At 39.8% G+C, this 14,863-nt stretch overlaps 1 protein-coding gene across 1 annotated transcript; it reads right to left on the bottom strand.

Annotated features, from left to right (window-relative positions):
• Window positions 1-273: 273 nt before the first annotated feature.
• Window positions 274-14,367, bottom strand: LOC133726225 (cell polarity protein mor2). The gene is made up of 17 exons (XM_062153731.1): window positions 14,077-14,367; window positions 13,578-13,696; window positions 13,330-13,375; window positions 13,112-13,184; window positions 12,963-13,020; window positions 12,633-12,728; window positions 12,174-12,291; window positions 11,837-12,103; window positions 8,988-9,089; window positions 8,487-8,844; window positions 8,282-8,395; window positions 7,000-7,631; window positions 6,682-6,878; window positions 6,046-6,268; window positions 5,145-5,264; window positions 4,184-4,957; window positions 274-3,667 (listed from the first exon to the last, which is right to left on the bottom strand). The coding sequence occupies exons 1-17, from the start codon at window positions 14,170-14,172 to the stop codon at window positions 599-601; spliced, it is 6,462 nt and encodes a 2,153-aa protein (XP_062009715.1). The 5' UTR covers window positions 14,173-14,367; the 3' UTR covers window positions 274-598.
• Window positions 14,368-14,863: the final 496 nt, after the last annotated feature.

Raw genomic sequence — 14,863 nt, 5'->3', positions numbered from 1 at the left:
ATAAAGTGTTACTATATGTGCTATGTAATTTTCTATTTCAATTGACATAACACTAAAATCTCAAATATATATTTTTATAACTTTTTTTAATTTTGAAAAATTGCAAAAAAAATTGTGTCGTAATTTTTTAGTTTCATCAGTATAAAGTGTTTAAAAATTATTATTTGCACAATGAGCCTTCCTCGAAGATGTGGGAACTATAACGCATGAACTTTGGTTAAAATTACATGTTCTTATCCAAAAAGTTTCTATAGAGTTGAGGTATGACTCGTATTTAGTATATAGTTTTTGACTTCTTTTATTAACAAGAATAATTGGCAAAAATCAAGAAGGGTCTATACTGTACAGCATATCACAATATTACACTAATTGCTTCACAACCTATATACAACTTGACAACTTCAAAAATGTTACATGCCCCCCTCAATCCCTCATCATCTACTGATGTACATCAAATAATAAACCACCAACTCTTGAAGTTCGATTACATTTCTCCTCATGGTCCTGCCAAGAGTCCTATAAAATGTTGAGTGGAGTGGTGGATTACCTTCTACTGTATAACCCAGCCATATATAAAAAAGATACGGATCTATGGCAGTTATGGGTTTCCAATACTGGTTACGAAAGGAACCAGCCTTCTGTAATCCCTTCTCCTCCCTAGGGCACAGCTGTCAAGAACCCGCCCAAGAATAAGCCGGGTGTTATGCAAAGCCATTTCTCTAGATGAAACCCCAGTTTCAGTTGAGCTCCCTTGTGCTGGTGTTGAACCTGTTCCAAACGGTGATGTCAGACCAAACTGTAGTGGCCCACTACGAGCCTTAAATGAGGTCTGAGGAGCTAGCATCTTATCATCACTGCCGCCAATCCCATTCTCAAACGACCCAGATTCATGAGGGTGCGAACCTGGCAATGAACTACAGCTTTGCAGAAGCGCTTCCAACACACTCAGTGCCTCCCAGCACAATGTGCTCTCCACCAACTGGGACACAATAGCATACATGTGTGGACTTTGGGCAGCATCCATTGGTGTGTGCTGGAGCAATGCCTTGAGCATGAGCAATATCACACGCTGATACTCAACAGGCCCTTTCTCCAGTAGCCGTAATAAGTGCCCAAAAGCCAAAGCTGAGTGCTTTGGGAACCACTCATTGCATAATAGTGGCGAGACACAAGCAAGGAGGTTGGTGATACTTTTGATCTCACCACGAGAGTAGATCATAAATACAGTAGCTAATTCGTCTAATGATTTTGCTCTACACCAAACAGAGATGTTGGCAGCAACAGAGCAAGCTTTCTGGTACTGCTGCTGGAGTGGTGAAGCAGGCCCCATCACTGGATCCTTGCTAAGCTGCAAGCAGAGCCAGGGAAGTAAACATGTGATGTGCATCAAGAGTCGTGTCTCTGCATTTCCAAATATAGAGTCACATGAGTGCACTGTGATCCGTGAGAGAACTTCAATGGAAACACCGTGACTAACTGTTGACATAAGTCCTTTAAGAACAAGAGGTTGCACCCCTTCAAATGTTGGCAGATTTCCCCCAGATGCAGACTGCTCATAGCTCATCCTGGATTCCAACCGTTGGAAGTCCCCTATGTCATTACTGGTATCAAGCTCATCCCTAGGCATGCTCGAAAGGAGCACATTTTCTGTTGTTCTGTCTCGGAATGATAGTCGGTCAATCACACGAGAAAAGAGCTCAAGGACTTGGCAGTAGACATGAACAAAATCCGTGTGCATCATAGCTACACAGCCCCAAAACAGTTGAGGGTAAAGTATCACTTTTTCTGGTTCCATGTTCTCCACCATCACTTGCAATGTCAACAGAATTTCCATTATGAAACCCAAAACTGGAGGTACTGGATTTCCTAGGCATCTATGAAGGCACCGGAGGAGCAATACACATGTGTCACTTGTTACACTAGGCCGCAATGCACGGTAAATCTGATGCGAGCGGCAGGCAAGGTGTCTCGACGTGCACTCCATGGCCCATTTCAGTGCCTCTGCACCCCAAGTCTCTCGAAGATCTCCTTGAAAGAAGATAGCATCTACCATGCTCTGAACTAGTGCAGATAATAGTGCTGCACTTGGAAGTTCAGATCTCACAACCGTGGGGTCCTCATTTTCCCACATCATGCTTCCTCGCTTTGACTGGACATATTTGATCAGGCTCACAACCTGCTGCTTGTTCTCTCCATCACAATTTTCAACCTCATATAGTTCCAAGTGCCTTCCTGCAAGAGAGTATAGAAGATTAACAAGGAGATGTTGACAGTGTTCCAGCACAATGTCTTCTGAACTATCCATCGAAACAAATGTGACATGAAAGAGCAGAGGCAAGTGCTCCCGAAAATCTTCATCATTTTCATATGCAATTTCTGCAAGTAAAATCAATGCTATATCTGCATGAGTCAGTGAATGTTGCTGATGCCCCTGCAAGGCTGACTGCAGTTCTTTAGCACTGATGCCATGCATGGCAACCCCAGAGTGCAACCCATCTTCACCAGAATTTGGAGTATCAATAAGGTAGTCTCCACTGTCCCGGGACACATGGCGACTCCGCAGACTTCCAGTTGAACTTCTCACCCCCATTAAAGGCCCCGACATATTTACTAATGCTGGAAGGAGCTGGCCTGATCTGCCTGCATTTGCAGGAACAATGTTCAGCTCAGGAGGCATTGGACCTATAGGGCCTGAGATACTTCGGCCTGTCACACCTGCAGTCCGCCAGCTGAGGCTCCCACTAGTATTCCTTAACGGACCATCAAGAGAACCCCGAACAAGTAATGGTGACATGTGTGGCTGGATGTCCACAAGAGATGCAATTTGGGGAACAGCTGGCCCTTGAGAGAATTCCAAGACAAAATTTCCACCAGCATCACCCTTATTTGCAGTCGGACCAATTGGATCTATGCTATCCTCCAGCATCCGCTGAGCCAACTGATAGACCAGGTGATCAATTGTACGCTGAGGACATACCCGTGCTAAATATAAACTTACTCGCTTTGCAACAGAGAAATATGTAGCAAACGCACCACTAATTTCTGCAGATGCATTTGAATCACAGTCCTCTATCCCTTTCGTGATTAAGAAATCCAAAACAGGGCTAATGTTCCTTGGTTTGCTAGCAATAGTGCTCCAAAGTTTCTCAATTTCATCAGGGAAGTGATCACCATGCCGCCATGTTACATAGTAAAGGCTTTTCAGTAATCTTTCGCTCCATCCCGAGTCCTTAAGTTTCCAGAAATTTAGATTCTCAATCCAAGGAGCCATGCATGTTAAGACCTGATGTTGTGCAATTATATCAACAGCATCAAGTTGCCTTTGCATAATCTCCTCGCAAAGGAGCTGACTCAACTCAGGATGATCTTTGGCAAGTTTGCATGAGAGCTTGTATTGGAATTGTTGGTAGGAATCAGGAAGGTTACCCACAACAGCAGCCCGATAATTACCTGAGCCCTCAATGCCATCCTCAGCCCACTCACGAACAGAAAGTGTCTCAAGCATCTGAAGTGCATCATCACGGATTTGTCTTGATGGATCCACCACCTTGTAGAGAATCAGGCTCAAAAGTCTCTGGATTTCACATTTTGGTATCTCTTGGCGCATGTAGACTTCAGCTAGCACACTGAAGTAACCATCAGCTATGGCAGCATCAGAGTAATAGCACTGAAACAAAAGTATCAATTGTTTATAAGAGTGAAAAAGGTATAAAAATAATTAACTAGACCCACACATTATGAGAACCTTACTTATGAGATATAGAATAAGTTCACAACAGAAATCGGAATATGAACTTCTTTAGAACAAAAGGTGCATGCAAGATAATTAACTTTGACAATTTCATTGAAAGCAAAACTGCTTGCATAGTATTCTAAGGTCAGATTACGTTTTAAGAAGTCAAAACATACATTTGGGGTTGTCAATCCTTCATCAGAGAATATAATGGATATACTAATGAAGTAACAACCCATCAATTTATTATGTAGTCCAGGAGGATGAAGACTGTTATAAAAAGAAACTGATCCAATTGACGATGTATAGCATATATAAAATCATAGACTAATTAGCCTTCATGGGTGCAGGAACTGCTCTACATGTATTAGGTGCAGTTACTAAATTCTATGGTAAGATATCTAAAAGATAACAAAGTATTAACATGATGATCAGAGAGGGCATGAATACCTGATCAATACAAGCAGGAAACAGGTCCAAATTTGTCTGTAATAGATTCTTCAGAGCTAGTTTTGCTAAAGAAATGCGATGATGGCCACCCCTATGCCTATCACGACCAGCAGTTCCACGGCCACCTTCTCCTGTGTACTTTGAATAAGATGGAGTTCTAGGATCAGCTGGCGAGTATCCAAATGGAGCCCTAGGCGCAGGCTCATTGAACAAACTGTTGATCCAAGATATAACCCGCCCACTCATCTTTCTCGCATTATCATCAAAGCAAGGCCCATATAGGAGTGAAGCCATAGCATTCATGGAGGCCCACTGGATTGCCTCAACTTGTTCACTCAGTTCTTTATCAAATGATATTTTGTCCACAGAATCTTTTGACCGAGCATTCTGAGAGGACTTGTAACGTTCTACTTCACGCCGGTAATCACTAACACCGTCTTGACCATAATTGGTGCCTGTTTCATCACACCAGGAAAGAAGAAGATCAAACAATTTCTTTCTAGTCCTAACATCAAATTTCTCTGATTTTGACTCAACAAATTCAGGAGCTAGTGATCTTAAAACAGAAGCAAGTGCATAGCGGAGTGGCTGCATATCTTGGAAGTTTTCAGTAGGAGCTGTTAGGATCTGTCTGGTTGTCTCATCAATGAACTTCAGATAGTGGAGACGGAAAACTGGTTTACGGGCCAGCATGCCAGGCCATACATTCTCAGCAACAGCACGAAATATATTTGCAATATGGATTCGAAGCTCTTCACGGCGAGACTTCTGAATCTGAATCAAAGGGATTTGCATATGGTCAGCCATATTCACCGCAAACAATATTTTACTAATGAAGCACTGTAAGCAATATTTTACTAACATATTCTTAGATGACCAAACAATTTACTTAATTCTACAATATTGCCAAAATGACATAATTATCTTTGGATGAGACTTTAGGAGTTCAAAAATACAGTACCTTCCACTTTGGTTTTCCCTCCGTCTCTGAAGAAACCTCATCAATGAAATTCGCAAGCTCCGTAAACATGATTTCGCATGCTTCAAGATGTGAATGGCCAAGAGTCATTGTGGCCGCATGCTAAACATATAAGGGCCAAATTTAGTCTCGCCAGTCAAAAGGATACAACAGTATGGATTAATCTAAAAGAAAGTGATATAACTATTCTAATTAGATCAAATCCCCTTATATATATTAAAGCATTGTTGAGAAAGTAATATGATAGCATCTTTCATGACCCCCATGCTGACCAAAGCACATATATATTATCTCTCCCTATGAATACTACAATCATCTTCCTTCTTCATTCTTTAAAAAAAAAAAAAAAAAGAGTCTTCCTTCTTACTGTGTCTTCAGTCCATACCAACATTATACAGGAATGTAATAATCCACTGGAAAGAACACATCCTTAGTTCCTTACACTATCTTCCCACAACAAGGAGTGAAACACTAATTCCCACAATCATGAAAAACTTAAATGAAAACAAAAGAACAAGAAAAAAAAATGATGGAATAGGTTTTAAGTGAAGTTTCTCTAATTATCTATTACCATTGCAATGAAATAAAGGTTGTTTAACTGGATTCATTGGCAGGGCTTTGACTAGGAAAAAAACGAAAAATGATAGAGAACATATCATGACTAACCAATCCAGTAGATCAGGAGATGTACCACATTTTATCATTCAGAAGGGTATAACTAAAAATCTAACAAAGGAGTGATTCCTAGAACACAACCCATCTACCCTGCCCTTGTTGCAAATCCAATACTTGTTTTCTCAGTTTGAAACATAACAGTGGTGTGACTTAACACAATACACTATCAGAAAACTCAGAAAATTAAATTCCTTCAACTAGTACTCACTATATGCGCCTCAGATCCTGATTTCAGAGATGGGAAAATTAGATGGTAAAGATCCTTGGTGGCAGCTATACTACCAGCTTCTCTACCAATTGGTGGACATGAACATACAAACATTGCATACATGAGCCACTGATCCAATTTGCTGTCTGTATCTTGTGACTGATGAGCCTTCCCACCCAACTCAACAGGTGTTATATGAGCCAGACGTTGCATAACCTCTGCCCTGCAAATAAGGATTGTGTTATGGCAAGATCCAGGACTTTCAATCTTGAATTTGATCAACCTGGAAATCCATATCTCTAAAGAGATGTAAAAGATAAGAGCAAGTGAACAGTTTAAGCATGATCATGTTTTCAGCACATATGGTCTTGCTTTACTAGATAAAATCTTCTCCACAAGAAATCAGATTACATGTTCATAGATTGTTCATCATTATTCCCATGTCATGGAAAAGATAAAGAGTTAACATGTAGCCATGTGGGTGCAAGCTACGATTTTGTTTTTCACCACAGGGAAAAAAAAAATTCTATATTGAGTCGCTCTTAAAATATTAGTTCAAACTAGTAATTACTTGACTAAGCAAGTGTTGGAAGAGACATGTCTAAAGATAAATACATGTAAGATAAATATGCTTACTTCGCTTCATGGACAGATCTTGGGCAAAGTTCAGCAGCGTATTTGACAAGCTCGCTAAGACACCGAGCCCACCTGTTTTTATCAGGGCTCTCAAATATTATAGATTGAAGTGTCACATCAGGAGGAATTGAATCAGATTCTCGTCTCAAATCAAATGGGCGCCCAGAATCCCAATAGCAGCTCTGGACGATGTCATCCTGAATCATTAAAAAAATTCACAGATGAAATATGATAATATACACTATTACAAAACTGCACCTCAAGTAAAAAGGGTGCAGGAGCTTTGATATAGGAAACAGTTAGAGGAAGATCTCATACCCCATGCTCCTCCAAGACATCGATTATAAAAATTGGTTCAGCTTCATATTTAAGACGGTGATCGGGTTGTGCACATAAAGTAAGGTATCTTATATCATTCCTTAGAGCACGAACACACCGCAATAATTCAAGTGCAGTATGTCTAATTTGGCTATCCACAGAACTAAGGAAGATAAGTCCAACTGCATCTATCTCTGACGCACGGAATTCATTTAAGTCTCCGGATAGACGGAAAGTAGGTTTCCTAATTCCTAAATTTTCCCGCATCACCTGTTCTGCATCTTCAGCATCACATTCCAGCCTATCATCAATTAGACACGCTCTCCAGAAACGCATGAGTTCCAATAGACGACCGAGTGATGTTTGAATGAGAAGAGGGAATTCATCAGGAAGTCGTAGGATGAAGTTCGCCATCCCTCTTGCCACTGCAAAGCGACGGTGGGGAAGGTATCTGACAATCCGGTTCAATACCTGCACTGCTTCCTCACGAACACCAGGATCGATGCTTATCCCATGTTGAGGTATTATCTCAGTAATTTTGTCACTGCGTCCAACTTCTTCTATTAGATATGGTATACATTTTAGCACAGACCGGAAGAGATATCCTTGAGACTTTTCCTTGGTTATAGAATCTGGAAATCAGAAAATTCATTCATTATTGTTATCAAAAAATGTTAGAAACTGGAAACTAAAAAATTCATTCATTAACTCAAGCAACAAAAGTTGCAACGGAAAATTGAAATTTGAGGATCTTATATTGGCTGGTGGAATAGTTGATAACAGTTGCACAATGATAAAAGTTGGTCCGCTTTGTAAAGCAACAAAGAAAAAATTGGATAGGCTGACGCATATTGATAGAAATAGGAGAGGGGAAGAGAGAGTTATATAGTAGATCAAGACAGACTGATTCACCAATGACTTGACTCTATACTCAACCTCCTGCATCTTTATATAAAAAAATAAAAAAAGCCTTCCCCATCATATAGACTATAACAACAAACTTGAATTGATGTTTTTGGATAATTAACTAGGATATCAATTAAGATGAGGAAAAGAAAAGACAAAGAAAGGGAGTTGCGATTAACATTCCATAATGCTAGTCTACCTCCTTTTGCACATTTTATGTGTGTAGTAATATAAAAAATATCAATTTGGAGTGTTGATTGACACAATGGAAGTGTTAATATAAACTCCCAACAGAAATCATATGAGCAAAACTTTATCCCTACATTATTGTCTTCACTTGGTTCTATAATTGACATATATTTAGCAAGGAAAATACCTATGGTAGTCTTTGGAGATGTGAGAAGAGCCTGACTATAGATTCGATTACAAGACCTCAAGATGGACTCAATTGCGTTCTTCACTTTGGGAATATAGTGGCCAATATCATGACCTGGTGATGCACGTGGAATCAGTGAAGATCAATTGGAAAATGAAATATTAAAATATATTTGTAATCAAATATTTCTAGGATATGAAAGAACCTTTGAATATTTCCAGACCAACATGCGGGCTTGAAGGTGACATGACAATGGCAAGCAAAGCACGAAGACCAATAACCTTCGCTTCACTAGGACTGTCTTGCTTCAGCAATTCCAGTATCATATGATTCATTGCAAAATCAAGGTTATGATCCGCTATAGTCACACAAAACTCCACAAGTTTATCATGTTGGACATCCTGAGTAAGCATTCCTTTCCTCAAAACCGTTAAGAGCTGTGAAGTTATACTGTCTAAGCAGTCCCATATACGATTAGGAGCCTGATTTGCTGCATGAACACTGAGGTAAAACCTCAAAACTCGGTGAAGACAGTCCAATGCCATGTAACGATGGGTCTTGTCCTGAATGATCAAATCACAGGATGTCATAAAACTTGCATCGAAATGGAAGGCCATAAGGATATGACTCTGACCCTCAACAAACCAACATGATAAGACCATATCGATACACAGCTTTATCCCCCAAATTTAGTTCTAGAACTTACCCTAAGAAGCTTGTAGAGTTGTTCCATGTGAGAGCTTAAATTGTTGTGAAAAATTTGCGGGTCACCAAGACATAGTAGAAGAGTCACAAGAGGATATCCAACCTGAAACCAAAAGAACTTGTTCACATGGAAAACAAAATATACAAATATGCAAGGGCAGAGAGGAGTAGACATTCTCCGGTTTATTAAAAACTTCATATCTAACAACATTGAGAGAGGGAGGATAACAGTTGATCTGAACTTGTTAAAGGAAATAAATTTATCAAACCCCAAATCCCCAATAAACCATCACAAAGAGAAAACATTTAAAAGCCATCTTCAGGAGAAAATATAAGTTACAATAAATAAGAACCCTTGTATAAAAAACATAAAAATAAAAATAAAAAACTTTTCATCTAGCATATAATAAGAGTGGAAATCAAAATAGCGATGGTGCCACTGTAACTGTGGTTCATAAATTTATCATGACAAACTGCACCATTTAGAAATAAACAAAAAATGGCTGCATTTTAGAGTCAAGTACATGAAAGTTCAAAATGTGAAAATTCAAAACATAACATGAAAGATTCAGGATGACCATGATATAGTGTACGGGTAAAAACCAAACTAGTAATAGAGGAATCACATTTCTTCCCATAAAATTTTCTACCAAAATAAATTGGGAAAAATTCACCAACGGTGTCTGGACACTTAGGGGACTTTCAGAATGATACCTGAACTTACAAAGTTATCAATGTGATACCTGGACTCATTTTTTCGTATCAATGTGATACCTACGGCCAATTTCCGTCACGGAGCCGTTACGGAAATTGGCCGTAGGTATCACATTGATACGAAAAAATGAGTCCAGGTATCACATTGATAACTTTGTAAGTTCAGGTATCATTCTGAAAGTCCCTAAGTGTCTAGACACCGTTGGTGAATTTTTCCCTATTTTGCACGTGCGATGCACGTGAGTCACTTAATGAAGACAAAAGGACCGATTTACCCTCAAATTCTTTCTTTCTTTTCTTTTCTTTTTTTCTTTATTCTTCTTTCTTTCTTTCTTTCTTCTTCTTCTTTTCTAGTTTCTTCTTCCCCTGATTTGAATCATCAAGATTCAAATCATCTTGCTCGTCCGATTCCCACCGCCGATCGCCGATCAAACACCGCCGCTGCGTCTCAACCCACCTTCATGCACCACAGATGTTTCTGGTTCCCCCAACTTCAAATCCTATAGCAAATTGAAATTGTGCATTGAGGCTTCACCGCTCACTCCGAGTTCATCCCCGCCGCTGCCGCCAATGACTTAACCACCACCACTCTCGTTCTCTCCTCCGACCCCCTTTTATACACCATTGATCAGAAACTCAGACTCCGCTAGCCCTCCACTCTCAAATCACAGCTCCAATCCCACCCCTCCATCCTCTCCTTCGTTCCCGACATGCAACACCACCTCCACACCATCCTCACCTGCAACTTCATCGGTTTAGCCCAACTTCGATCAGAGGCAATTTTAGGCAGACAAAGATTAACAACTTCGGCCTCCACACCATCCTCACCTGCAGAAAATTCGAGCTGTTCTTATTCACCAGCTTCGTCACTCCACTGCTACCCACCATTGTGCCTCGCCGATTAGTAGACAAAGAACTCGGAGCCTCCACCATCGAGAAATTGAGGCTCACGTTCTGCGTGTCCTGCGCAGCGGATATCGGCATCGTCGGAGAAAATGTTGTATGAACATAAATTTAGTTTGGGTTCCACGGTGGCAGCTAGTCAAGCTCGTTGATTGCGGCCTTGGCTTTCTTGATTAGCCAATCGACGACCTTGCTAGGCTGGTCGTATCCAAGCCGGTCCTGCATGTCGTAGAATTGAATGGCGGTGTGGGCGACGAGCCGGATGCTGCGGTCCCTGGGGCCTTTGGTGGTGCAAACCTTGCTGTGGCGGTCCTTCCGGTCGGTGGCCCTTAGAATGTGGCATTGAGCCTCCACGATTTCGCTAGCGGTGGAGGAAGAAGCAGTCCTTATCCCCAAACCCAATCGAGAAGCAGCGGAGGACGACGTTGTTGTGCGGTGATGGAGGTTGTTGTGGTCAAGTCATTGGCGACGACGGCGAGGATGAACTCGGAGTGAGCGGTGAAGCCTTAATGCACAATTTCAATTTGCTATAGGATTTGAAGTTGGGGGAACCAGAAACATCTATGGTGCATGAAGATGGATTGAGACGCAGCGGTGGTGTTTGATCGACGATCGGCGGTAGGAATCGGACGAGCAAGATGATTTGAATCTTAATGATTCATATCAAGGGAAGAAGAAACCAGAAAAGAAGGAGAAGAAAGAAAGAAAGAAAGAAGAATAAAGAAAAAAAGAAAAGAAAAGAAAGAAAGAATTTGAGGGTAAATCGGTCCTTTTGTCTTTATTAAGTTACTCACGTGCATCGCACGTGCAAAATAGGAAAAAATTCACCAACGGTGTCTGGACACTTAGGGACTTTCAGAATGATACCTGAACTTACAAAGTTATCAATGTGATACCTGGACTCATTTTTTCGTATCAATGTGATACCTACGGCTAATTTCCGTAACGGCTCCGTGACGGAAATTGGCCATAGGTATCACATTGATACAAAAAAATGAGTCCAGGTATCACATTGATAACTTTGTAAGTTCAGGTATCATTCTGAAAGTCCCCTAAGTGTCCAGACACCGTTGGTGAATTTTTCCCAAATAAATTTGAGGCAACAGAAAAAGTATAAAGGGAAATATTTTCTTCATAATAAGTGAAAGTAGTGTGAATATTATTTTCCACTTTTAGATATCAGAAAACCCCAATCACATATAATATGAAGGTAAAAGATTTTTGGTAACTTACAGAAATATGTTTGCTCTGTTTATCCATCCAATGCATGAGTTGTCCTCTTATGCGCCCAACAGCTTCAAACCAGAGTGTAAGTGCAGGCTCTACACCTGAAGGTGGCCACTGGTTTTTTCCACCTTCTGCCAAAGGTGCTAGGATATTTGAAAGCATATTACACAGAGCATGATGAAGCTCACTTTTGCGTTTATGGGGTGCACGATTAAGGGGATTTGCTTTTGCCACAAAGGAGGCAGATGCATTCAGTCCACCCTCAGTTTTGACCTGAAAATTACTAAATTGTTATATAAATGTCCAGTCCATTGATCCTTTATGAAGGTTGTTTTCCACATACCCCTAACTTTAAGTAGCGCATTCCATTGATGATACTAAGTGTTTCACTCCGGGCAACACTAGTGTCAATACGACGAATACTGAGTTCCATGAAAAAGCGCTCAGTGACAGAACTAAACCTGTAAACCATAATCAGCAGAAAAATAAATTAACTCCACTCAGACAGCTTGATTGTATTGGAAGGTAAACCTAAGATGTGAGGTAGACTAGACTTGCCAAATAATTCTTAAGGTAGACCCAAATTCATCAAGGACAGGTGATAAAAGCATTATTGTAGCAATTATAACGAGGGAAGGATATTAAAAGAGACAGAATCAGCACATAACTGATGCAAATCCACTTCCCTAATGACCTCAACTGAACGTTGTTTTTTTTTGTTGTTTTTTTGGGGTTTGGAGGTATTGATAATATTCCAATTTCCATCAAATTAAAAGGTATGATAACTTGATAATCCAGTCACCTGATGCGAGATAAGGCACCTAATAGCTGAGCAACTAAGTCCAGAAGAAGTCCTCGCAGATCAACCAATGAAGGATATTCAACCTGGCTAACAACCCTGCAATGAGAGTAGTGAAAGAAAATATACTTATGTTTGCTAATCAATAAAAGTATATATGCAAATGAAAAAAAAAAAAAAAAAAACTACTGTATATCAAATTTTGTGGCATTTCTGTGGTCTGTTTTTATTTTGAACAAAAGCTTATCAATATCATAAGTCGGCACAAAAAGATTACCACAAACATTAAGTCACAACAGATATCAGAATTCTTACTACCAACAACCACATTACCTGTCAGCATTAATCAGCCAATCAAACACAAAATTTTCAAGCCCAGACCAAAGTTTCTCTGCAACAAGAACAGATCCCATTTTACTTCAATAAATACTACAACTTCTCAAGCCTCTGCATGAAGTATCACAATATGGAATCAAACTAACCAGTAAGTCCCTCCTGTGGACAGCACTCAACAAAGCGAATACATGCTGAGCAAAAAATGCACTCCACCGCAAGCTGAGCTTCATATAAACATTGCACAGAAGTCATAACAATATGCATAGTGAAATATATATAAATGTATATAGCCACACACACACACACACACAAAAAGAGAGAGGCATAGACGTATGATGATATTAATAAGAGAACTCATACAAACCTTCCTTTGGAATGTAGATGCATCATTTGCGCCTTTTGGGGATTCACTGCAACAATAAAAAAGATCCTTATGTAGCAAAACAATATGTTCAGAGCAAAAATAAATAAAATGATTAACTCAGATCAACAATAGCACTTCACTATATTCAGCTACACCAATGCCACTATCCAATAAACCCAATACGCATCAAGCACGGAATGACTGTGGAGGTAAAAGAATAACATATCTGGGGAAAAGAGAAGCCTTACCTTTCTCTCCATCTTAAAAGAGCTTCTAGAAGAGGTATGGGTGTATGCCGCGCTACCATAGCTAAAGAGTCCAGCACTTGCTCATATGCAGGGTCAGAAGGTCTGAGGTATTGCCCATCCTGTACAATGCCAATCAAAACCTTATAAGATATCAACAAACAACGAGCAGTACTAATTTCGGTTCTACAGATTCCGAGCAGCCTTAGAAGTAACAAAGGTTTCCACTGTGATTGTTACTCTATCCGAAACAAATGTTTGGCAACTATATCATAATAGTATGAACGAATCAATGAACATGCTACTCCTCTAAGCAACTGCACTCAGTTTTTTTCAAGCTATACATAAACCACACTAATCGGATAATGAGTAAGCGAACTGAAAATGTCTGAAGCAATGAAACTAAGCACAGAAGTGCGAAAACAAGTAGCACAAAGATCTCTCTGTCAAAATTGGAGCAATTGAAATGGGATTTAAGCCAAAAAGAAAAAAGAAAAAAGACCTGAGCTTGGGCGGTCTCAATACGACGCCGTGCGAGTGGAAGGAAGCGCTGGAGCAGGGCGTCCACGATGAGCTTCGCGGCGCCTCCCGCCTTCATTTTGCTATCTGTCTCTCTCTCTGCTCAGCCCCGCTCGCATCCGAAACCCTAGAAAAGCACAAGAATTTGGGAAATTCGGAGCGCCAATTTTGGATTGGGTAGCTTGATTTTGGAGCTGAATGTGAAATTGGATCGCTGGGGAATCAGTGCTAGCAAAGCTGGAACAAGTTTGGGTTTTGGAACTTTTACAATAACAGACTGTTCTTTCCTGTTTCATTATTTCACTGGCTCATTAACACACGTGTGAGGCACATGTCAATGAGCTTTTCTTTTTTTTACTTTTTTCTTATTTGAGAAAATGAAAAAAAAAAAATTAAAGAGAATGATGGAACAATTTTCTGTCGTATTTTTAAGGAGACTTGTCCTTAGTGAAAAACTAGAAAATGTCTAACCACCCAATGGGTGTGAAAGTAGTGAAGAGTTATAATTCTGAGAGTTGAGAGTTTGAAAAAGTTATTTTCTTTTATTTTATATTTTTTTATTGTTTTATCTTGCTTTTTACATTTTTCTCTCTGATGTCAAAATGCAATCCATGATATTTTAATATTTGGAGGTTATAAAGGTAAAAAAAATCAGTTTTAACTAACAACACCACTCCTCTTAATAATAGTATAGATAATGCATTTATTTATTTAATTTCATTATTCTTTAATCAAATATATTATTGAGTTACTATTTTATCCTCACATAT

Source organism: Rosa rugosa, chromosome 1 (assembly GCF_958449725.1).
Source record: "Rosa rugosa chromosome 1, drRosRugo1.1, whole genome shotgun sequence".
Classification (NCBI taxonomy): domain Eukaryota; kingdom Viridiplantae; phylum Streptophyta; class Magnoliopsida; order Rosales; family Rosaceae; genus Rosa; species Rosa rugosa.
This window is presented reverse-complemented; position numbering and strand designations above follow the sequence as displayed.